We start from the raw sequence: 23,254 nt of genomic DNA, 5'->3' as shown, positions 1-23,254 counted from the left end.
GCCCTATTTGCCCTGGCATTAGGGCCAGTGGGGCCCACGGATCCGCCCTGTCATCCCAGCCAGGAGCTCATTCCCAGGGCCTGCGCCCGCCTGTCCCGCCCTCTGCGTGGTTCCCAGCGCATGCCCGCCCCACCTGCCCGTGGGCACTTGGCTGGGCCCTGGCTCCCGGAGCAGAGGGGGAGCAGGCCCAGGGGAATGAGCGGGGCTCCTGCAGACGGACGGCGGCGGCCCCCCCTTCAGGGCTGTGCAGCCTTGGGCAAGTGCATCCACCTCTGAGTGAAACAGGACGAAGAACAGCGAGGACGAGACTGTGTCTGACACAGTGCTCGGCCCGAGCGGGTGCTCGTACAGGAGTGGGGGGCGGGGGGGCAAATATCTAAATTTGTGAACAGCCGGACGGGGGGGGGGGCTCCAGCAGGAGCCCCCTTGTGGAGACTGAGCGGGCCGGGGCAGCTGAGGCAGGGGGGGTGACAGGGACAGGGGCAGAGGGGCAGAGGGACCGAAGAGCGACCAGTGAGACCGCTGGGTCCCGGCTCTTCAAGCCCGCCCACGCCGGGAGCGCCGGACCCTGGGAGGCAGTTGGGGTCCCTCACCGATGTCCCTGGGAGCTGGTCACCCCGGGCTAACGCTGGTCCTGTCCCAGCCCCCTGGCCTCGCCCGGTGGCTGTCTTCTTGCTGGGCATGTCCCAGGCGCCACCTCTCCTGCTCCCGAGGGTCCAGGCCAGCCCCCCACCTGCACCCCACTGGCCACGGGCTCTTCCCGAGGAGAAGGCCCCCACCTCCCAGCCCGTCACCAGTCCCTCTGTCTTCTCATCAGCCAACCTGGAAATCATTTTCAGTGGGGACAGGCCGGGAGTCCCTGAGCCTAAGTGCCCCAGACCCTGTTGGCCTGGGATGTGGGCCTCAGGCGAGACCCTCGTCCTCTGCACCCCACTGTCGCAGCCTAGAGTGAAGGGGTCGGGTGCGCCCCCGAAGCCGGCAAAGGAGCACAGGTGAGGGGCACGAGGATGCCAGCCCCGGCCGATGGTGGCCGGCCCCAGGCCAGGCGACCTCAGGTGGCACTGCAGGCGGCGGGGGCCTCCCGCCACAGGCGGGGCCCCCGTGCTCTGCACCCAGCCGGGCCTGGCCCAGCCGCTCCGGGACCCAGGGAGGCCGCATGGGCGAGCTGGCAGCCCACGACGCCTGACCCGGCGGCAGGCAAGGACAGGCAGGAACGGGAGCGGCGCTCGGGGCAGGGACCGCAGAGTGGCAGAGACACACAGGACTCGGGACGCAGAGGAGTCACCAAAGCAACGGGCTCCGGTGCAACGGCAGAACTCGGCACGTGCACGTGTGCGTGTCGGGGCCCAACATCTGCCTTGCAGCCGTGACACGAGGAGGGGAGACTCCCAAGGGCTCCGGACCCGGGACAGTCTGCGATTCTCTTAGGCGACAATACACTAACACTGACGATCAACTAGGGGGACCTGGGCCGGGGCCACACCGGGTCCCAGACCCTTCCAGGCTCAGGAACCAGGCAGAGCTGGGTCCTTACCCTGGAGTGAACCAGGCTACCAGGCTCTCTGCACCCCAGTTCACTAGTCTGGAAAAGGGGGGCCACCTGCCCCGTGAGATGGCACTAGGGGCTGACGCAGGTGCTGCAGGTGAAGCGTCTGGTTCTCACGGGCACTTGGGAAAGGCCCGTCTTCATCCTCTTCTCGTTCAGGGGCTGCCCGGCTCCCTCTGCTGCATCGGAGCCTCGAGAAACAACCTTGAGGCAGAAGGAGGGTCGAGGTGGCCTAGGGAAGCTGGAGGAGCTCGTCCCCTGGGTGCTGCGTACTGCAGGGAGCAAGTGTGGGGAGTGGGGGGGATCGGGGGATGGGAGAGGCGCCCAGGCCGGGGAGGGAGCCGCCGCGCCACCTGCCTCTCACCTTCACCCATTCCTATCTAGCGCCCCTCACAGGATCCTGGGTTCTCCAAAGCCAGAGACGCGGACACCCCGTCACGCCCTCAGCACGTGCCCAGTGCCCAGTGCCAAGGGGATGGAAAGCCTCGCAGGTGCGCACAAGGCCAGTAGGGGAGCCCCCGCCGGCCGGACGCTCCCTCTGGGGGCCAGGTGGGATAAACGGCCACCTAACCCGCAGGCCCCGTGTGGGAACTACACGCGCAGGACCGGGCCCAGCCCCCGGCTCGCAGCAAACACAACCGGGGCAGAGAAGGGGGCCGCGTGAGGAGGGGGCCGCCCAGCGTCCCATTTAGCCCCTAACAGAGAACTGAACTCGGAGAGCCGGCCGCCAGAAGAGGCGCGACACAAACGGAGAAGCCCAGAGGCCTTGCAATCCGGGAGGAAGATGCCCACATGCCTCCTCCAGCTTTATTGCTGAACACAGACCTCAGGGGCTTAACCACTGCAGCCATGACGAGGCGCTGTCAGTCTGGAACCTTCTGAATTCTCCAACTGAGGCTGTCCGTTGAGGAAGGCAGGGACCCAGTGTCCTTCTGCCTAGGGTCCCTCGACACTGCTGTCAGGAGACAGGGGCTCTCCCTAGGCCAGTTTGTGCTCCTGCCCAAGCTCTGCCTAAGGTACCAGTCATCCTGGGACTGTCACAGACCTGGGCGGCCACACCAGCACTCTGGGACCAGGATGTCACCGCAGTGGTCCACATGGACACCAGGAAAGCTGTCACATGGAGAGCAAGGGGCTGCGGTGTTTGGGCTGAAATCAGAACTCCCTGAGGCTTCTGCAAGAAATCCAGAAGTGAAGGGCAGAGAAAAATAAACCAGCACCTTGCAATGCGCTTTGGTGACTCTGGCTCTGCAGGCCAAAGGAGCCAGGCTGCGGATGTGCTTGTGCAGGTGCCCGTCAACACTCCCGACGCCCTGAGGGGTCACCGTGAAGGTGGCTCAGGCTATGATGGTGTCAAATAGCAGGCCCGACACCCGGTTGGCAGGTGACATCGTGAGAGTCTCTCCCGGCCCCTTCCCCCGATTTCCATTCTGGCTCTGCCACCCCGGATGAAGCCGCTCCAATCTCTCCCTGCTGGGATGTTCCGGATAGCAATCCTGCACGTGAGCGAGTGTGTACCTGGAACAGGCCCTCGGGGAGCCACGAGCCAGCGGGAGATGCGGGGTGAGAGTGGGCGTGAGCGTGCTGTGGTCGGTGTGAGGAGCAAGTGTCCCTAACACCAAGGTCCTTCATCCTCCTTCACTAGACACACTTGGACCTCAGCTGAAACCTGGAGCTTTGCTAAAGAAAAAAGCCAGGTCACGCAGACCGAAAATGAACTCCTTAACGAGAGCAGCGGTTTCCCGACTACAGAGCAGACGAGGAAGCCCACATATACCTGGCGACGTCCTCCCCCACGGTTGCCCACAATCCCATCTTATGGGCGAGGCTGCGAAGACACGTAAGGCGGCAAAGCTGGGATCTGAGCACAGAGAGAGCCTGACACACGGCTGCGCCCCTCCCCAGAGCCCGTCAGTCCCCCAGAAAGCTCCTCACCCAGCACCAACACCGACGTGCATTTGTGCACACGGGCACAGACGCACTCTCGCCTGCCAGGGCCTCTAGCTGGGCTCTTGCCACAAATCGCCTTTGTCTCTCTGGCGAAGCCCCAAGCAGGACACTCCTGTCGTGGCCGCCCAGTTAGGGACTCTGAGGGAGGGTCACCAAGTCCTCGGGATGTGGAGGTCTTCGAATGGGGTGGAGAGGGATCTCCTCTCCCCAACGGTCTGGCCAGAGGAAGGAGCCTCGACACAAGCTGGGCATCGAGACAGAGGAGGCGGTCTTCAGAGAAGCAACTGGCAGAGCGGCTCCCAGGGAACGAAAGATGGCCGTTAGCAAACTCTTCCTCCCCATGAGGCCACATCTGGCGTAGCCTTGCCCTAGAATCTGGGGAGAGGTCCTTGCAAGTCTTGCTTCCTCACTAGTAACAAGGCCACTGCCCAGGGGGACGGCAAAGCAGCTTTCAAGGCCCCCAGATGCAGCTGGCACAGCTTTGGGGGCACAAGCCCGCAGCCCCGGCAGCTACTGGTGGGGTGGCCCTGGGCAAAGGATGCCTGTTCCCAGGCTCTTTCCTGAAGACTGGAAGCACAGGAGCATGCACGCACGTGCACACACACATACACACACACACACACACACAAACCCAGCAGAGAGCAGCTCAGGGAAAGGCAGCCACTCGTTATTCCAGTGCGAAGACAGCCCCAGGCCCTCCCCTGACACGGCAAGCCCGAAGCAAAGTCGCCAAAAGCTCTCCGGTGCACAGCTGGCAGGATTACTCCACCACGCCAGCCTCCGGCCGAGGACCAACTCATCGGCTCCACGAGTCTTTGGGTTCCAGCTCTTAAGGCCAAAAAACTAAGAGAGGCTGAGGGGTCTGTTTGAGGAAAGCTCACACTCCGCAAACGTGCTGCCCCAGCTCGCCGGCCAAGAGCAGACGGGCTCCACTGGTACTACCAACGGCGACTCTGACACGGCAGTCGTCCTGTGCTCGCGCGGGAGGGGGCCGCGTGGCCAAGGAGAGCAGCTGGCCAGGGGCGCCGAGGGTGGGTTTAAGCAGCAGGCTACACCTCCTCTCTCAATGTGTACTCAGTCATTCGTTTATTTCTCAAGATGCGCACACTCAAGTGTTGAGTCGGCCAGGACAGGTCGAGGCTCCTAGGTATGTACACGTCCTTCCGTGGCTTGGGTTACAGACAACTTCATAGCTAGTGCACCACACACACAAGATAAAACAGGAAGCCTAAAAACCCCAAGCCACTCCAAGAAGACATGAGGGGGGAGGGAGGAGTGAGGCTGCAGCGTCCCGTGGGGGGAGTCAATGCACAGGAGGGAAGAACACGGAGGATGGAAGGCAAGCTAGCTTCGGTCTCTGCCAACGGCAGCTTCCGCATGATGTTCAAGGGATTGAGTTCAACAGGTCCTTCAGGAAGTTCTCGGGATCGGTGACTTCTGACAACAGGCCTGGAAAACAGGGGCGGGCAGAGGGGTGAGGCGCGGGCACGCAGGGCCCCCAGCCCCACTGAGTCACAGCTGCCCCATCCACGCAGAGAACACGGTGTGCCCCGACAAGCTCCAACACAGCCGCTCCCTGGGGAGACAGTCACCGAGCAAGCACTCTCGTTCTGGCAGAGGAGTCAGCTGTGTTCTAGAACGGGCACCACTGGGTGTTTAAAGGCGTTAATGTGGGGGAGGCTGACCCCATGGCCACCCAGGGCAGAGGCTCTAATCCGGGGCCATGGACCACTGCAGAGGGGGGCTCCAGTCTGACCCTGACTGCAAAGCGGAGGGGTCTTCTGGGGGGAGAGAGTCCACAGCATTCAGCATATTCTCAGAGGGGCCAGGGCCAAGGAAAAGCTAAAACCAGTGTCCCCAAGGGCTGAGAGGAAGGGAGCAGGACAGTAGGCCCCTGGGCTTAGCTGGGCTTCGTTCCAACCATGAGTCCCAGGGCCTGCAACGAGCTGCCAAAGCTCAGGAGCTCTGTTTCTGCAACCATCAACCGGACACAGTAACAAGTCCTGGTTCAGTCGCCGTGGGTCTAAATGAGGCCGTGTATGTGAAGGTGCCAGCGCACAGAAGGGGCTCAGTGGCCCTGTGGGCCCCCCACAGCTCCCTCACCAAGCAGGGTGCTTCCATTTCACAGGCGTAGAGTGGCTAAGCCGGAGGCCTGGTGACATTCCCACTCAAGTCCCTTCCCCAGCATCTGCGCTGGCAGAGGGAAGGCTGGCACCGATCATTACCTCTTATTGGCTCTGGAAGGTGTTTCGCCCTTGCTTTTGAGTAGGGTGTGTCAGATGTTCTGAAATCTTCTACCAGTTTAAACAAAGTAATAAAATCATGCTGTAAAACCAGACCCCGGTGAGTGAAGCCACCAGCTCCCCCTGCCTGTTGGGCTCCCGCTCTCCCCGGCTTCCGGCCAGGGGCACTGCCACCAGCTGCAGGGTGGCTGGGAAGCCCTGAATGAGGCAAACACCTTCCTTCCCCTGCCACTTCCTCCTTCTTGCTCGGACTCTTCCATTCCCACTCACAGTCTTTGTTCGGACATTCCCTAGAGCCCTGGGCGACATGGCAGTACACAGGTCAGCTGCTCATTGGCAGGGACCACTCCTGGGAAGAAACGTCGAGGCTAATGTTTCTTCTGAACTGTGCTGGGCAGTGCCGACGCGGGACCGCCAGATCACAGGTGTGGCAGCAGGCCGACAGAGGCCCGTGGCCGTGCTCAGCTTCCACCCAGGCCACCCTAAAGCATGGACAAATGCTAGTGCAGGCTTTCTCTTGATAGTAGGGTCTGAGAAGAATTTTTTCCTGCTTCCTTACACTTCACAAAATCCTCACAATGAACACGAGGGAAAAGTGCAACAAGCTGACACAGGAGTGAGGCAAGGTCCTGCACCCTCAGCCTTGGCTCTGGGAGCCTCCACCCCCCGACTTCAGCAAGGCCGGCAACAACAGGACTCTGGTGTCCCAGCATTCTCGGCCTGACAGGGCCCTGAGGTTTGCACCCTGGTGCATTTTCTCAACCACCTCCTCGGCTGTCACCCAGGGCTTGCTGAGGAGATGCAAACAAATTTTAACGTGTTTGTGAGGAGGATGACACATGTGTTGTACACAGCCTCCGTAGCCAGGAGAGAACTAGAATTGTCCTCAGCAGGTATGGGATGAAGGACTGTCTAAGGGTGTCTCAGGACAACAGTTCAAAGTGCTGCCCCTGTTCTTCCAAGCCAAGATGCTCTTTGCTCTGTTTTGATATTTACCATTTACCAAATGGTATTTAGAATCAGAGTTGGACTCTTCTCCATCTCCCCAGGGTAGCTGTGACATAAGAAGTCTCAGCCCCCAAGAGGCAGGAAGAAGACAGGTCAGCTCCATGTCAATTCTCTGAGACTGTGAGAAACAGCCAGGAATTTAAAAGAATTTAAGAGACTCTACCTATTTTCCAGGTATGCCCCACAGGAAACATCTAATGTCCACGCCTCAGTTACCCCATCTATGAAGTGGGGGCAACACAGTATCCACCTCAAACACATGAGCAGCACAGGGCCTAGGATGCAGAGTCCCCACATGTCCCAGCTGCTGTTCTTACTCCCAGGGGCCTGGTGTTCCCATCTCTCTTGCAGACCGTGTGGGAGGGACCAACAGGCTGGTTCTTCCCAGTAGTTCTGCTGCTGTGAAGATGCAAGCTAAGACCAGCCCCCCTGTGGCACACATGGGTTCTGCTGCAGGAGATCTCTGAAAGATAAAACCTTGACACTGACCAGCCGCATCAAGGAACTCCGAGAAGGTCTCCACTGGCATGAACTCCTCCTGGAAGGTCTTCAGGGCTTTGTCAGCAGCTTCGTAGATGGGCATGTCATTGTGGCGGATGTATTCCGCTAGAGAGCAGGACCAGCCTCCCTCCGTGTTACTGGTAGGCACCTTCTACAAGAAGCAACAGGAGACAGGCCCAGGGGCTGGATTACTTAATGTCCCTACCGTCTCAATGCCAAAAAGCAGCCCTTCTTCCCCCGCCCCCTCCATACATCAAAGTTTCCCTGGAGGACGTGTTTTGCTTCTAGGAACAGCAAAGTCTCGTGTCATTCCTCTTGCAACCCCTTTATGATGCACCACATCATGTGACCTCTAAGCTACAAGTGACAGCTCTTCCTGCACAGGTCACACCTGTTTCCCCCCCAGGAAAGGGACACTCTCACCATGCTTCAACTGAGCTGTCCCATTCAGACTGTAAAAGGAACACCCTGCCAGGGTTCTCTCAAGGCAGAAGGCAGGGTCCCTATGAGTTGGGCTGCAGTGAGTCACACTCACACAATGCAATGAGGTTCCCCAGACAGAGGACACAAAGCAAACCAGGGATGACCTGCGGCAGGCCTGAAACTGGGTGACAGGAGCGGCCTTGGTTCCAGGTGTATGTCACAGACGGAAGGCTCTAAGGTACAGCGTAGACCCCTTCCACGGTAGGTGGTCTGCTTCCAGTGAGAGGCCAGTGGAGGAGCAGCCACCCGGACATGGGGCTGGCTCAGAGCCAGCAGCACAGAACTTTCACACCCTCGCAGAAGCCAGTCAGGCCTACCTTGAACATGTTGTAAATGAGATCGACGAGGGCCCAGAAGAGAAGGGAAGAGCGGTAGGCAGAGTAGTCCTTCACTGCCTTGTCTGTCAGCCTGGAAAAGAAAATCCCATAGCATGCCCATGAAGACCCCAGACAGATACACACAAGGACAGGCCAGAGCCCCATTACTCTGCACGCCACTCCACTCCAGCCACCTATCTCATCCGAGAAAAGCAGCTGTGGGCAAGAACCTCTGAAGCCTTGACCCAATGATCCATGAAGCACTCATCCTTAGTACAGACTCCCTTCCAAACCGGGGTGAATCAGAAGTGGGGGAACATAAGGGGCACGTGGCAACCAAAGACCACTGCCTGGAAGACATGCCAAGGAGACCCTCGCATCCCTGTGTTCAGTCCCACATAAGTTCTTGGACTTGACAGGACCTCATAAATGAAGCAGGAAACGGTTCTCTCTCAGTCTTGACGCTCCTCCTGACACATTTTCATGAACAGTCAGCAGACCCAAACCAGCCCAATACAGGGATTTGGCAACCATGGGCTGTGTTTGAAAGATTGGGGGGGGGGGGGTGGCTAGTGCTGAGCAAGAGTAATATCTAGGACGGAGGGTGCAACCAACACCTCCTAAATCCTGGGGTAATCCCAGAGCTGCCACCACACCCCTCTGCCTCTGCCCAGGACCATCTCCACTTAGCCCAGTGATTCAGTGCAGGATGAAAGGCCAACAGGCCCTCAGAACACCAGGGGTGGCCTGTGACCCCATCCCCTGCCTGCTCAGCAGACTCTGCTGGTGTGAGGAACGATGACCCTTCATCATGGTGGTAAAGCCACTGTGAATACAGAGAACCCAGGACCTCCCCTCTGCACTGGCAGTGAAAGATCGGGGCTAGGATTCGGCTTCTACCACCCATGATCTACAAGAGATTTTGTTTGCAAACTGCGTTCACATCTGCATTAAGTGAAGGCCAGGTGAACCCTTATCACGGAAATTCTGGATCCTACTACACAGTAGAACAAAGCCCGTAACTAAAGGAGCTAAAATTTGGTATTAGAGTGTGTGTATGTATAAGAATCAGGAGGGACAGACAGGCAGAGAGCTTATTTATTATCACAGAAGCCCGGACTATCCTTCATGGCCTCAAGGGGAAGGACTGCTGAGCATGGGGTGGGCCGGCTATACCTACGTCCAGTAAATGTGAACAGTAAGAGAGTGAGGCAATTCTGTTTGCTACAATGCTCTTCCTGTTCTGTCCCTGCGCCCCAACAGTCTCCAGAGCACCCACTCTCCCCACCAGGCCCACAAGCGGACTCTACAGCCGACAGTGAAGTCGGCTGCAAGGCAGGCCTGGGGCCGAGGCGGACACCCGCTCCTCTGCACACTGCGCACAAGACGCCAGATAAGGCTCTGACGGAAGCCTAAGAAAGTCCAAGGCCTAACTACCGGCAAGTTCCTGGCAGAGGAACCCTCCCTTCGATTTAAACATGCAGAAGAGGTCCTCTTCTCTTGAGCACATTCCTAGATTTTTTATATGGGCTACTGCCTTCCACCCCATCACTGACTTAGGACAAAGTCCCCTGCAAGGGACACTGCCCAACCACCAGGATGATGCCCTCTCGGTCTCTCCTCGGAGGGCATCCTAGTATGGGACTCATGCCCACCACCTCCCCCGCTCTGTCTCAGGGGCACCTGCTCGGGCCTCCACCCCACACCAGGTTTGGCGGCTGCTGTGCTGTAGTAAGCAGGAACCATGAGTGACCTGCCCAACTTAATTATTTCAGGCTAATTAGCAAAGGTGACTAAACTGCCACAGAGAAAACGGCAGCTCGGGAACGCAGCCCACACCGGAGTTCCTGAGTAAGCTGTGGCCACGCAGGCTTCTCCTAAATTGCCCGGGACAGTACTGAATTCTGGTCTCCTCACTGAAAGCAAAACAGCTCCCGTGGGTTCAGATTTCACACCCGCCACTGAGAGCTAGTGTCTCGCAACAGCCACTTTTTGTGCCATGGATACAGGCTGAGCCTGGCTTATCAACAACCTGGTATCTTTCTGATCTAACTTCTGATTTCAAGCAGCTAGTTCAGCATGAATGCTTTGGACTCTGGGAAACACTGGAAGGTGATATGTCTGGAATGGGGGCAGAGGTCAGGTAGGAAGCTGGCAAGACTTGCCCCCTCCTCCTCTGCACAAAGCAGCTGGTACTGGCCGGGCTCAACAACGGAGCCCTGACCTGGTCTCTCTGAGGGTGGGAGGTGCCGGTGACTGGCAATGCTGGCTTTATCAGAGCCAGGTAGACAGAAGATACCAGGGGTGCCAAGGTAGGCTCACGGCTGCTCCCCCCTTGGTCTGCCATGGTCAGGGGCTGGAAAGCTCCTCCTCTGCTCCTTTGTTGGCCTGTGAATGTGGAAATGTTCCCTCAGATCCCAGCAAAAGCAGACAAGATGGATCTTCCAGAAGGGAAGTGGCAGAAGCAAGCTGACAAACCTACACCCTACGGTGGAGCCCAGGGGAGGCAGAGACCGTCAGGGTCACCATGGGCCTAGAGCAGCGCCCTTGGAGTCAATGTGTGGAGATCCATGTAGTCAACTCCAAGAGCTTCTTGTGGTTTACAGGTGTTTCTCTAAAGATGCCGCCCATTCGACCCAAATCCCAGTACAAGGTAATGAAAACAAAGACACTTCCTTCCTGAAACGTTCCTTCTTTGGGACGTGTCCACATGAACAGGAGAAAAAGAAAGGCTCGTGGAACATGGCGGAGATGTGATAGCAATGTGACCAAGGAGATGCGATAATGAACAGAAAACAAAAGATGATCAGAAAAGAAAATCCCCAGTGCAGCCATGCAGGAGCCCTCCCAGTTAATGGCCAGCCAGGACTGGGAAAACCCAGTTACCTGCCCAGCTCCCTGCTGGCCCTAATTCTCATCAGTCATCTCACCCTATGCCTGGCTGGCTGCTTCTCTGAACTCTTCCACAGACTAGAGCCTGGCTCCACCTTCCTAAATGGCTAAACTCGAGACCCAGAGGTGGCCAAGCACCTACCAGCCATTGGGTCTAGGCTCTTGGCATGACAGACGGAGACTGAGAAGGGACAGAAAGGACTGAGTCAGACAAGCAGGCCCTTCACTTAGCACACACAGGGATATACCATGCAGACACTAGGCAGCCCAGAGGACCGTACCTCCCGAAGCAGGGACTGACCTGGTGGCTCCGCCTGGAGCCACTGCCCGGGCCTGAGAGGTCACCAGCAGCCTCCGCAGGATTTCCACACGTGTGGCTCTCCACTTCTCGGGGGGCAGGATGTGGAGGGCCAGGACTGTGAAATAGTGGGGCCCGTCCACTTCAAAGGCACTCTCCACCCACTTTTCCTTGGGCTGCTCCAGAAAGCCCTGGAGGTTCTTCTCCTCTCGGGAAGTTGCTCGGGTTCTGTAACAAAAGGGACACAATGAAACCAGGGTACAAGCAAGGCACCAGCAGCAAGAGGGAAGGAGATTTGGTCAATATCTCATCTTTCCAGCTTCAGCAATGCTTGGATCATGGAACACAGCCACCCCCTCTCCGAGAGCTGCTTCTCCCCTTCCAAGCCCTCCTTGGTGGCATTCTCCTTGCCTCCACCAACCCGCAGCTCGGCTCTGAAACAATTCCAAACAACTTCCTGGCTCTTGAGCCCCTGGCTATGGTGGGCACATACACAAACACTCCATCAAATGTCCTAACAACCCTGAAAAGTGACAGCTAGTACGTTTTTACCACAGTATCAGAAGCCCAGAGAAACGACGGGACCTTGCCAAAGCCAACAAGTCAGTAAGTGAGGGGGCCAAGGTGAGCCCAGAATCTGACTCTACAAGCCAGCCTGTGTTCTCACTTGCCCCACGCAGTCCTCACAGCTTGGCTATCTGTGCGACATTCCACCAGTTCCCTCCCTGGGCACTCTGCTTTGGTGTTTCCTTGTACATCTATGTCCCCTCCTCCATTTGAATAGCTAACTCTGGGCAAGCACTGCTCTGTTCTCCCTCTTGCCTAAAGTGATGACGTGATCACTAACTCACCACCAGGCACCCACTCTGAGCTTGAAATCAATCACCTTACCTAAACCCAGACAAGGGCCCTAGGACACAGGGGTACCAGCAGTACCCCAACTCCACAAAGGGGAAACAGAGGAGTTGAATGTGCAGAGAACGGAGCTTTCTGCACAAAGTCACAGTGGGGAATGGAAAAAATAGGCTTCGAACCCCGGCAGTCTGGATGCTGACCCAGCCCTCCATGTTCCGATCCTTGTAAATGCCACTCCCTCCCCAGCTTCCACAAGCAGCCACTGGAGCTATGTGGAGACGTCACTGTAAGCTTTCCTGATCACAAATTCCTGACCCTAAAACATGGATGATGCTCTCACACCAAAGGCACCCGACGGTCTAACCTCATCCTGTGGGAGAAGAAAGAAAACTCGACCCCAGTAGCCACGAGGATCAAAGTTACCAGGCCTGCAGGGACCACTGGCAGACACTGGACTATGGGAAAGCAGGTGGGGATGGTTTAAGGACACGCCGCTTCCTTCTGCACCTGAAGAACAGATACGGATGGCTCAGATGGACATACCCTTTTTTTTTTTTTTTTTTTTTGGACATACCCTACTTGACTTTCCGGAATTAGAGGAGTCGGAAGCTCTCCACCACTGTAGTACCTGCCCAACTCTGCTCCAGCTCACGGTGGGATCCACCTGGCTGTGTGCACAGATGTGCCACCCAGGCACTGCTATGACCACACTCACATCAGGAAGAAGCGACCAGCTAGGGAAGCGGTCAGTGGATGGGCAGCAGTGCCTCTCCATGAAACATCCAGGTCAGCCTCTGACCCAGACATCTAGGACACAGCAGACTCCCTCCCCGACCAAGCAACTTGAGCATGAGTTACTAGTATCTGGCACCTGAGAAAGCCAGTGCCACCCAGAGTCACTGGCTCTCTTCTGCCGGGCAAATCATGCTGCCTTTCTGGGGCTGTGTTTCCCCCTAGAGTAGAGCGGTGCACTCTGCCTCAGAGCTGCCAAGAGACAGGTCTCCACAAGGCCAAGGGCTCTGTCAAAGGCCCCACGAACACCGGTAATTAGCACTGCTTAGGCCTGCAGCGGTCTGGAGAGTGCAAGCATCTGTGCTGTTGATGATGTGGGTGTTCCTTCTGACGGTCCCAACAGCTTAGCAGCTGATGTCATGTGCTGACGAGACCTGCCTGTGCATCTTTTTCACAATGAGGGCTGCGGTCTGGAAGCCAGCCTCCTATCTCCCCAGGAAATGGGAGGGAAGAGGAAAACAATATTGCTGAAGACAGAAGACCAGAAAGGACAAGTGATGGATTGTCCTTGCCGCCCAAGCTGCCCTGCAGCTGCCTCAGGCGGACCGTGCCCGGCCTCTCTGCAGCCGGCCAGTTCCCCGCCCAATACAGGTGTCAGACTTGTTGGAAAACAGGGTAAAGCAGACAAGTGTTTAAGAGCTAAAGTATGTTAAATCTCCTAATTCGCTTTTAAAATCTGGGCTGAAAATGAACGAGTACTATTCTCTATCCTAAGTGCTTCTTTAAAATTACACTTTTCATTATCAGCCTCACAGCTCTATGTGGGACTCACAGATGAAAATACAAGCTCTTCTTCTGCTCTTCTCCTGGCTATTAGCTGACTTTCTCAGATTATCTTCAACATTCCCTGCCCCTTGACTTGCTAGAGCACTATTAACTGGAGAGGAAACAGGGATAGCAAGTCCGGTCTTCCGTTTATGAGAAGGGTCCTTGGTTCTGCCACAGCCCCTAGTTGTGAAACCTTGTTACACCCAGTGTGCCCTTGACAGTGATGGCGTGGGGCTCTGACCCACGGCCTCTCCCATCCATGAACACCGAGTCCCGCAAGAATTAGAGGCTACGGGGTAGTAGAAGCTAAGGAGGTCTTTTGGCAGGTCTGGCCTTGGCCAGTTCCAGCTCCCCTTTGGGATGAGAGTCAGTCCAAGGATACAGCCCTCGGATGCCCACAAGGGGAGCTGGGATTGATCTGGAAAGGAAGTCACCCATATTACCTTATTCTGTGTGACTCTAAAAAGCTGCAGATGAACATGCATGCTTTAGTAAAGGCTACCTTAGGTCAGCCATTGGGTCTGCAGCTAACTCAGGCAAACGTGAGAAAGCAGAGACCTTGCTGGGCAGAGGGGCACAGGGTGGGCAGGCAGGTGGGCCGGCCGCTGCCCATGGGGGGTGAGATACTGACGTGTTCAGGACGTAAAGCACAGTGTGAATGATGTACGGGATCAGGTGGATGTTGCTCTCCCGGCCGCCTCCGCCGGTGTCTGCGCTGAACGACTGTTCCATGGCGAAGCGCAGGAAGAGCAGCTTGATGTCGTGGATGTTGAGCTGGTACGTGGGCTCCCGCTGGCCCGTACATTCCTGGAGGTAAGTGTTGTGCCTAGGGGACAGCGGAACAAATGTGGTGAGCAAAGCAAGCTCCCTTGGGGAAAGCCCAAGTTGGAAGGCAGAGCCTCCCTGGGCGCCACATGGCCTGATGGCTGCAAAGGTCACATGAGCAGAGGGGTGAAGGGGAGAGCCAAGGACAGGAGCTGGAGCCCACAGCAAGATGGGAGCAGAGGACATTTCCATTTCTGCCGTGATAGAATGTGATGCTCTCAAAGCTTTGAGAACTCGCCAGTTTGGGGAGGAGGGCACTTCCTGATGGACAAATGTCACATAACATATCATGGCCAAGCCTGGAAGTACATTGTGGAAAAAGAAATGTGGAAGGCATGCATTCTGACAAGGTTATCTATCCCTAAGAATCTTTTCTTCAACCCCCAAATGAAAGATAATTTTCTACATCAATATATGCACTCTGCTTCTCTCTGTGACCTCAGGTAATTTACTCGACCTCTCTATGCCTCAATCTCTTCATCCAGAGAATGTGTGTAGTAACAGCACACGGTAAGCACTTCAATACAGTGACCATCGTTATTACTGCCAGGTATCTTTCCATCCCTGAACCTTCTGAGAAGACTCAGGATTGGGCACCACTCCTTCCTCAAAGCATCGGCAAGAACGGGGACTTCCTCTAAGTTTTAGGAACTCTACTCTGGATTTGAGAATGAGGGAGGCTTCAAAGCAGCCTGATATCTCCCCATGCCACTGAGCTGTCTGCATTATTCAAACCTTAGAAGCACACACCACAGAAGAGATATCTGAAAATTTTGGCTTTGACAACAAAGTCAGGGTCCTGTGTCTTAGGCACCAAGATGAAGAAGGGAGAAGAGGTAGCAGACAACCAGAAGTTCTAAGTGGTGCACCAGACACTGGGGGTGCTGGCTTCTCGCAGCCAGGTTCCTCCCTCTGCCAAACGGCTTCCCTGCCAGCATGCAGAGACCAGGGTTCCCAAAGACAGTGACAGGCCTTTAGGCTGAGCTAATTGCTGCTGATCTTCCCCCATCTCCTGGGACCACCCCCCTTTTCTGCCAAGCACACGCTCAACACTCACCTTGCCAAGCAGGTGGCAAAAGCTGATTCAGGGACATGGGGCCCCCAGACCGGAAGGAGTCCATTGCACTTAGTGTTGGCATTCTGAAGGGCAGCACTTTCCCACTCTTCTCGGCCACGAGCCAGCCTGGATTGGGAGTAAAGCAGGGAAAAGTGACCACTGGAATTGATTTGGCAACCAAGCACCTGGGCAAGTGGGGATGGAGAAGTGTTTGCTAACACTAAGGAAAAAAGTTAGGCCGTGCACCTGACTCCATAGAGAACAAGCTCTTTGCATTACAATATGGTAAATGCCAGCTTCACTGCTTCAGGGAAGCAAGGTTGCTTTCTCCACCCTGAGGCCAAAAGCCAAGTGGATTTTCTTAGTCATATAGCATGAATGGCTTACAGACCACGGTTTAAGGCATGACACCCTACTTCCCTGAGATGAAAACCTCACAGTTGGCATCCTATCCCCTCCTAGCACAGGGCCCTGGGCAAGCTGCCCATTCCTCTGAAGTGACACAGGCCTGGATGGAAACACCAGAGGAAGAAGCCTCCCGAGGGGCCCTCTGGCACAGGTGCCAGGGCCTACCTGACGGCAGCCAGGTGGCAGTCGTAGTGCACGATGTTGAAGTGGGACACGGTGCTGTAGCCCTGCTGTTTCCGGGGCTTATTCTCCATCTCTTCCAAGGCTACCCGCTTGGTGAAAGTATAAATGCCCAGGACTTTTGTAGGCTGCAAAGACACCAGTAAAAGGAGAGGTGAGACGAACTCCAAGGCAGGGTTTGGGAGGAGGCAAAGCAGAAGAGCAGGAACCCCAGGGCCTCCCCTGGGAAGAAATGCACCCAGAGAGGGGGTGATGGGTCAGAACCTCAGTTGCTGGGTTAAGCACCTGGCTGGGCACAACCCCAGTGAGAGGAGGAATGTGGGGGGACAACCACAATAAAGCAGGTGCTATGCCGATGGGAAGGCGGACATGGAAGCCTCCTCTGTCACTCTTTTCTCTTTGCTGTTTTATTTACTTTAAAAGGAAGAATAAAGGGATCCCTGGGTGGCTCAGCGGTTTGGCGTCTGCCTTTGGCCCAGGGCATGATCCTGGAGACCCGGGATCGAGTCCCACATCAGGCTCCCTGCGTGGAGCCTACTTCTCCCTCTGCCTGTGTCTCTGCCTTTCTCTCTCTCTCTGCGTCTCTCATGAATAAATAAATAAAATCCTTTAAAATAAATAAATAAATAAAAATAAAAGGAAGAATAAAGTATCTTCCTGGTAAGTCACTTGCTCGACAAAAGTTATCAGGCAGTTCCCAGGAGCCTGTGCCATAGCAGGATTTATGAGGCTTGCAGCCCTTCAGTAGCATGAATGCCAAGCAGGACATTCACGGTGGAGGAAGAGGACATCTTTCAGGCCTTTAGGAGAACAAATGGGTCACTTGCTCTGCTCCTCTCAGTCATAAATCTAATTTGGTATAAGACCTGATCTTCTGAAGCAGCAGGGTATATTTTCAAAAGCCCTAAGTCTAGAGTCAGAGAAGTGTGGGCTAGAATTCTGGCTCTGCCATGTGACCCTTATTTTCACATCCATAATTTGGGGTTTTGTAGGGTTACAGACAAAATTACAGAAAGCTCTGGGCATTGGGACTAGTATACAGAAGGCATACAATAAGTGGTGCCAAGGATGGTGATGAAGATTAATGTTCAGAGCAGTCTGCCTTCCTCCCTTTAGAGAGGACAGCCAGCCCTGAGACATGCCCTGACATCAGCCCATAAAAGAATGGGAAGGCCTGCAGGAGAGGACGCCACCGGAGCAAGCGGCCAGGCTGTGCATCAGGTTCGGGCTGAGCACATACCTGGAACTTGTACCCTTCCCTGCAGATGCAGCACGTGAGGCCTGGCTCCTCAATCAGCTCCTCCATCTGCTTCAGGAGCGCGGTCTTGGTTACCACCTGGCCCTTCTCGTTTGTCTGCAGGGGAAACCCAAAGGGCATGTCAGAAGGGGATATCTACCCACCCCCCCCAGCCTAGCCTGCGATGCTCAGAAACAGGGCTGCCCTTCCACAGACACTAGAGGGAGGATGCATGGAAAGGAAACCTCTGTAGGTAGCTTCTGATGAGGGTTAAGACCCAGATTCTTACGCTCTTCTCTTCCGAAGGAAGCGCTGAGGCAGAGGAAACTATCTGGCTGCAAGTCTGGCAAGCTACCACAGGATATAAGAAAAGCCCCCTTTCTTTGTGCCAGCACTCCCAAGTCTCAGCTGCCAAGGGCTGTTGCATGAGGATTCACTTGACAGTTCCCATGGGAGTTCTGAAACTGCTGACATCCAGCTTGCTACTCTGGAGAAAGCCCTACTCATAGGGCCACTGCTTCCTCCAATGTGGGGCAACAAAAGCAGACTGTCATGTCCAACATATGTGGGTTCAAACTCTTGTCAACCTCTTATTAATAATATGCTTTGGTCTATTTCCTTTGCTTCTTGCCTCTATTACTTTAACCAGAAAATGGGTATAGTAGTATCACCCTCACAGGATCACATGAGGGCTTAAATGACATCTTACAAGCAAGGTGCCCAAGCATAGTGCCTGGCAAATAGTAAATCCTCCATAAGCAAGGGTTATCCCCATTTTTACTGTTTTTGTGAACTTGTTAAGTCACTTAACCTCTTGAGTCCCACATATGTAAAGGGACCATAGTCACACCTCTGAGGGTTGTCAGGAAGATCACAGAAGGTAAAGCACCTGGCACAGTGCCTGCCACACCTAGTTCCCTCCTTCTCGTCAGCCTTCACCTTCATCATCCTCAAACCAGCTCTGTCCTGAAAGAAGCACGGCTAGCTCCTCAACAGCGTAGACAAGAATGTGAGGGATTCCCAAAGAGTGGCCTTACCGTCATGCCCAGGGTGCCCAGAGCCTTCTGCCGCATTGCCATGGCCATGCGCTTCTTCTCAGCGCGGGTCTCCCTGCGGGCAGCATCGATCTTCTTGTTTACATCAGGGTGCTCCCGCAATGCCTCTAGTAGGTTCTCTGCCAGGGTCCCAATGCCCTCGTCACTGGACACCTGTTCCAGTTTATGTAGGTTTGTGATGGAGTCTGTTCCAATCAGCACCTATCAAGTAGAGACCAGAGAGATACATGCTTCCATTTAGGTAAACAAGCATTCTGTCCAGGAGCTTATAGGTTTATAACTCTCAACAGACTGTACTCAATCTCATGTCAACTGTTTAGATTCAAACAGATCCCTCTGAATGTGTGTTTCCAAAGTTTCAACAAATAGAGGAGGGTTTGGGTCTGTCACTGACCTCTGACTAGTCATTCTGCTCTCTGGCTCCAGTGCCCAGTCTATAAGGTGGGGATGGTGTCAGGGTTACAATGAAGATTAAAAATTAGTCACAAATGATTAGCTGTTAAGCACCCAATAGGATGAAGGAGAAAGGGGCTTGGGAAAGATTCCCTAGAGCAGCAGCACCTGATGAGGCCTGGGTGGTGGGGTCAGTGACCACACAGAGCAGAGCACACCTTGACATTCATAGGGACTGTGCTAAGTTCTTCCTCCAGGAGCCCTGTGTCCACCAAAAGCAGGAACAGGATTTTCTAGGCCTAGAGATATCAGAGATACAACTACAGTGGGAGTGGGGATAAGTGAGGATCTTGTTTAAAAATAGGTATTACGAAGAAATCCCTATGCTTAAGGCTGGCAGTTACCACACGACAGTGCCACGCCATCAACATGGATGGGAGAACAAATATGGAAGGCAGGGCCAGTCCAACAAAGCTCTCCGGGTGAGTGGAGAAGGAGCACTGTACTATTAAAATCCCCCATCCCCTGCATATGTGTATTGTATAATGCTAATTACTACCGCAGAGGTTTGACAATAAACAGAAAACAACAGAGCCAACTTTCAAGGTGAAAGCTCAACACTCAACTAAGACCACTCACTGGCTTATAAACCTGCCCTCAGGGCAGGTATGCTTCAAACCTGCACCTCAGCAAAACTACAGGGCATCTGATGTTTCCTGTTCCTAGATGCTGAGCCCACTGGGCGACTGCCTACAGAATGCTGCACAAGCACCCTGACCTCCTCACACTGGGTGGTAGCTCCATGCTGGTGCGTGCATGCATACACATCTGCGTAAAGCAGTGCTCTGGTGCCAGGGGGACAAAGTCCCAACCCTCCTGAAGCCTATATTCTACCGGGGCATGTCCAGTGTGACAGAATGAGCCCTCTTGCACCCTGCCTCAAACCTCCTAGAGGAGGTCCAACCCAGAAACTGAACAGAGTTCTCGACTCATCTGTCGTCCAACCCAGAAACTGAACAGAGTTCTCGACTCATCTAGCCTCTTGGCAACCCCCATGTGTAACCAATCTCCAAATCCCATTCATTCTGCCTCCCACACCGCTGCTGAAGCCATCTGCTATCCACCTCACACTCTAGCTCAGCTGGTTTCATCTCTTACCTAGATTATGATAAAAGGCATCCAACCATCTCTCCTGTCATCTATCCTCCTTCCAGTTCATGGCCCGGGTCACAGCCCTCAGGATAAAATGTATACCTCTCCTCTTCAGAGAACATGCCCTGGAACCATGCTGCATCGGGGCCAGCTCTCACCACACCTCGCCCCCATCATGCAACTGCTCTCAAGCCCCAGAGCACTTCCAGCATCTTTTGGCTCTTGAGCCTTAACAGGTGCCATTCTTTCCTCCTCCCTTTGGCCCCTGTCATATTGCACTTAATCATCTTCACACTTCAGTTATCATCATGTATGAGGCACAGGCTGTGATCACCCTGGTCACCAACGTCACCTCAGCCTAGCACAGTACAGACACACAACAAGCGCTCAACAAAAATGTGTTGCTAGGAAGTGAATGGTCCCAAGTGTGAATGCCAAGTTCCTAACTAGATAAAGTCTCAGTCTAGAGAAAAAAAGTAATTCGACTTAGTAACTACAAAGAAGTCTGGAAAACAGCTGACCCGGGCTTGGCCATATCACAGCCCTACTCCTGGATTCACCCACATAGAAAACAGATGTTACAAGAACATAGAAATGAATATATGTGAAGACTCCCATGTAAGAAAAATTACTTCCACAAAGGTGTGCTAATTATGACTATCCCCACTGACCTGAACAAAAGTCTAGACAACAGAGAATGGAAGAGACACAGGGAAGAATCCTATAGCCAAGCTACCCTACCCTATTCTTGGAATGAGCCATCAGAACAGATTACAAGAGTGTTATACTATATGTCGGCAAATTGAATTTAAACTAAAAATCACGAAATGAGAATGTGGGATTCCATTCGATGCAGAACACGATATACAGAAAAAAATCCAGCCCCAAGACCTCTTCAAAGCTCATTAAAAAAAATCCATTTAGAAAACGGGCAAAAGACACGTGCAGGCAGGTCACTGAAAAAGACACGCAAAGCACATGGAAAGCTGTATAGCACCATTTACCATTAGGGAAATACAAATTAAAATCCCAGTGAAACATCACCACCATTCACTTTATCAAAGTGGCAACGTGCCACCAAATGCTGATGAGGATGCAGAGAAAGTAGCTCACTTGTGCACTGCTGGTTAGAATTAAAAATGGAGCAATCACTCACTCTAGAAAAAAGCTTGGTAGTTTCTAATAAAACTAACTCAGCAATTACTGTACAACCCAGCGACTGCATGCCTAGGCATTTATCCTAGAGAAATGAAGATTTCTAAACATACACAAAACAACACATGAACGTTTATGGCAGTTTTATCTGTAACATCCAAAAACTGGAAACAATCCAGAAGTTCTTTAATGGGTGAATGGTTAGGCCACCTGTGGAACCCACACCATGGAACTCTACTGAGCAATAAAAAGAAAAGACCATCAATGTACATAACCTAGATGAATCTCCCAGAAAATTATGCTGAGTGAAAAAAGCCAACCCTGAAAGGCTACATGCTGTCTGATGCCATATAGAACATTCTTGAAGTGACGAGATTATAGCCATGGAGAGCCTATCAGTGGTTGCCAGGGGTCAGTGGCAAGGCAGATGTGGGTATAAAAGTCAACAGGGGGATATCTGTGATGATAAAACTCTCGTGAATCCTGACTATATCGATGTCAATAATCCCATGATATTACATATGGTTTTCTATGACATTACCATTGAGAAATGGGTACAGAGGATTTCTTAACTGCCTGTAAACCTGTAATTATCTCAAAATGAAAAGTTTAATTTAGAAAAATCTAGCCTGGCCACCTGTCTGGGCCACTCAGGATCTGTGAGGGGTACCAGATATACCAGTTCAGTGGGGACAGATCAGGGATGAGGAGCAAAATGGAATGGTGGGTCTCTCTGAGAACAAAGTTTCCAGCTGCCTGAAGCAGAGCAGGAAATGGTGGTGATGCTACCATAAATGTCCCAAATGACTCCAATGGCTATACCCAGAAATCAAAACTGTTTTATATTACACTCTGGCCAGCCATACCTTCAGTTAACCCATGAGATGATAAAGCCCCACTTAAGAATGAGTTGAATGAGGAAATCACAAGCATAGCTTACTCCTCTCCACACAGCTGAACCAGATGACCTCTGAGAGTCCCCTCTACTCTAGGGGTCTTACATGCCAGGGGAAGTCACATCCTGAGGCTAATTAAGGTGGTTATCTTCATTCAGCCACGGCAGATGAGATGAGAGTGTATGGTTCCTTCATCATACATGTCCTACTTCCAGAATAAAGTCCACAGGCATGCTGGCTACTCACTCACCTGGGTGGCAGGGTGCTGGACAGCCAACCCTCGAAGAAGCCTCAAGATGAATGGCAGGGCTGGGCGAGATAAGAACTTTTTCCAGATGTCAGCATCCAGACTGCAAAGGAAAAGAAGGCTGATTAGCAGGCTGGAGGAGCAACGTCTATCTAGAACCTGGTGTTAATTCTATTCTGGCTTACTGAAATAGAACTCTTCAAGACGGCCATGAAGATTCACATAAAGGATCACCTCGCTCAGCTATGTAGCCAGATAGAAGTGAGTATTCTAAATAGAAACCAACAAGCTGCCACCCGTTCCTCAGCCCCAAAGGGCTCTGCGGTAGCTAAGGGGTCACCTTGACAGTTCCTGGAAGGGGAGGGAGACCCTCAGGAGGGCCAGAGGGGACTATGTGAAGCTTTAGGTTACAATGATAAAGGGGAAAAGGAACCAGAAGAGGGAAAGAAAACAGCCATTCTAATAGAGTTCTCACTTCTTGGCACTGGGAATGTGTTTTTTCATATAGTCCAGTGCACTCTGGGTGATTCCCTTCTGGAGAATCAGATCCTTTAGCTGATGCCCATTGCTGCTGTTCTTGATGCCAGCTGCAATCTTACAGAAGCAGTCCAGGAAGACTTTATCATCTCCACTGTGGTCTTCATCATACCTGAAGCACAGAGCAAAGACTCAGAGTGTGAAGGAAATGACAAACATACATCTTGTTATTCTCTTGGTTAATGATCTTCAACAAGGAGCCTGCTGATCTGGTTCCTGCCACCCCCTCTTACCTGCTACGTCCCTCAAAACTCCCAACATTCTCTTGTGTTTTCCTGCTTTTGCACACGATTCCATCTTGTCATGCCCATCTCATCTCACCAGCCCCTCCATCATCTCTGCCTAGCCAACATAACACAGTAATATACTGACTCCCCAGTTACAATGGAACCCCTTAAACGCCGGAAAGGCACACAAATATCTAATAGAAATTCAGGTGATTAAGTCTTACAGAACTAG

General features: G+C 53.6%; 1 protein-coding gene across 5 annotated transcripts in view; it reads right to left on the bottom strand.

The window, feature by feature from the left end:
- Positions 1-4,559: 4,559 nt before the first annotated feature.
- Positions 4,560-23,254, bottom strand: part of UBR4 (ubiquitin protein ligase E3 component n-recognin 4) — a 132,493-nt gene continuing 113,798 nt past the window's right edge. For all 5 annotated transcript variants that reach the window (XM_077899395.1, XM_077899397.1, XM_077899399.1 and 2 more), the window contains 11 exons: positions 22,734-22,907; positions 22,262-22,361; positions 18,398-18,616; positions 17,364-17,477; positions 16,109-16,251; positions 15,536-15,661; positions 14,285-14,479; positions 11,242-11,466; positions 8,049-8,139; positions 7,237-7,399; positions 4,560-4,945 (listed from right to left, as the gene is read on the bottom strand). In XM_077899395.1, the coding sequence (XP_077755521.1) occupies positions 4,881-4,945; positions 7,237-7,399; positions 8,049-8,139; positions 11,242-11,466; positions 14,285-14,479; positions 15,536-15,661; positions 16,109-16,251; positions 17,364-17,477; positions 18,398-18,616; positions 22,262-22,361; positions 22,734-22,907 (1,615 nt within the window). In that variant the 3' untranslated portion in view covers positions 4,560-4,880. The remainder of the gene's footprint in view (positions 4,946-7,236; positions 7,400-8,048; positions 8,140-11,241; positions 11,467-14,284; positions 14,480-15,535; positions 15,662-16,108; positions 16,252-17,363; positions 17,478-18,397; positions 18,617-22,261; positions 22,362-22,733; positions 22,908-23,254) is intronic.

Source organism: Canis aureus, chromosome 5 (genome assembly GCF_053574225.1).
Source record: "Canis aureus isolate CA01 chromosome 5, VMU_Caureus_v.1.0, whole genome shotgun sequence".
NCBI lineage: Eukaryota > Metazoa > Chordata > Mammalia > Carnivora > Canidae > Canis > Canis aureus.
This window is presented reverse-complemented; position numbering and strand designations above follow the sequence as displayed.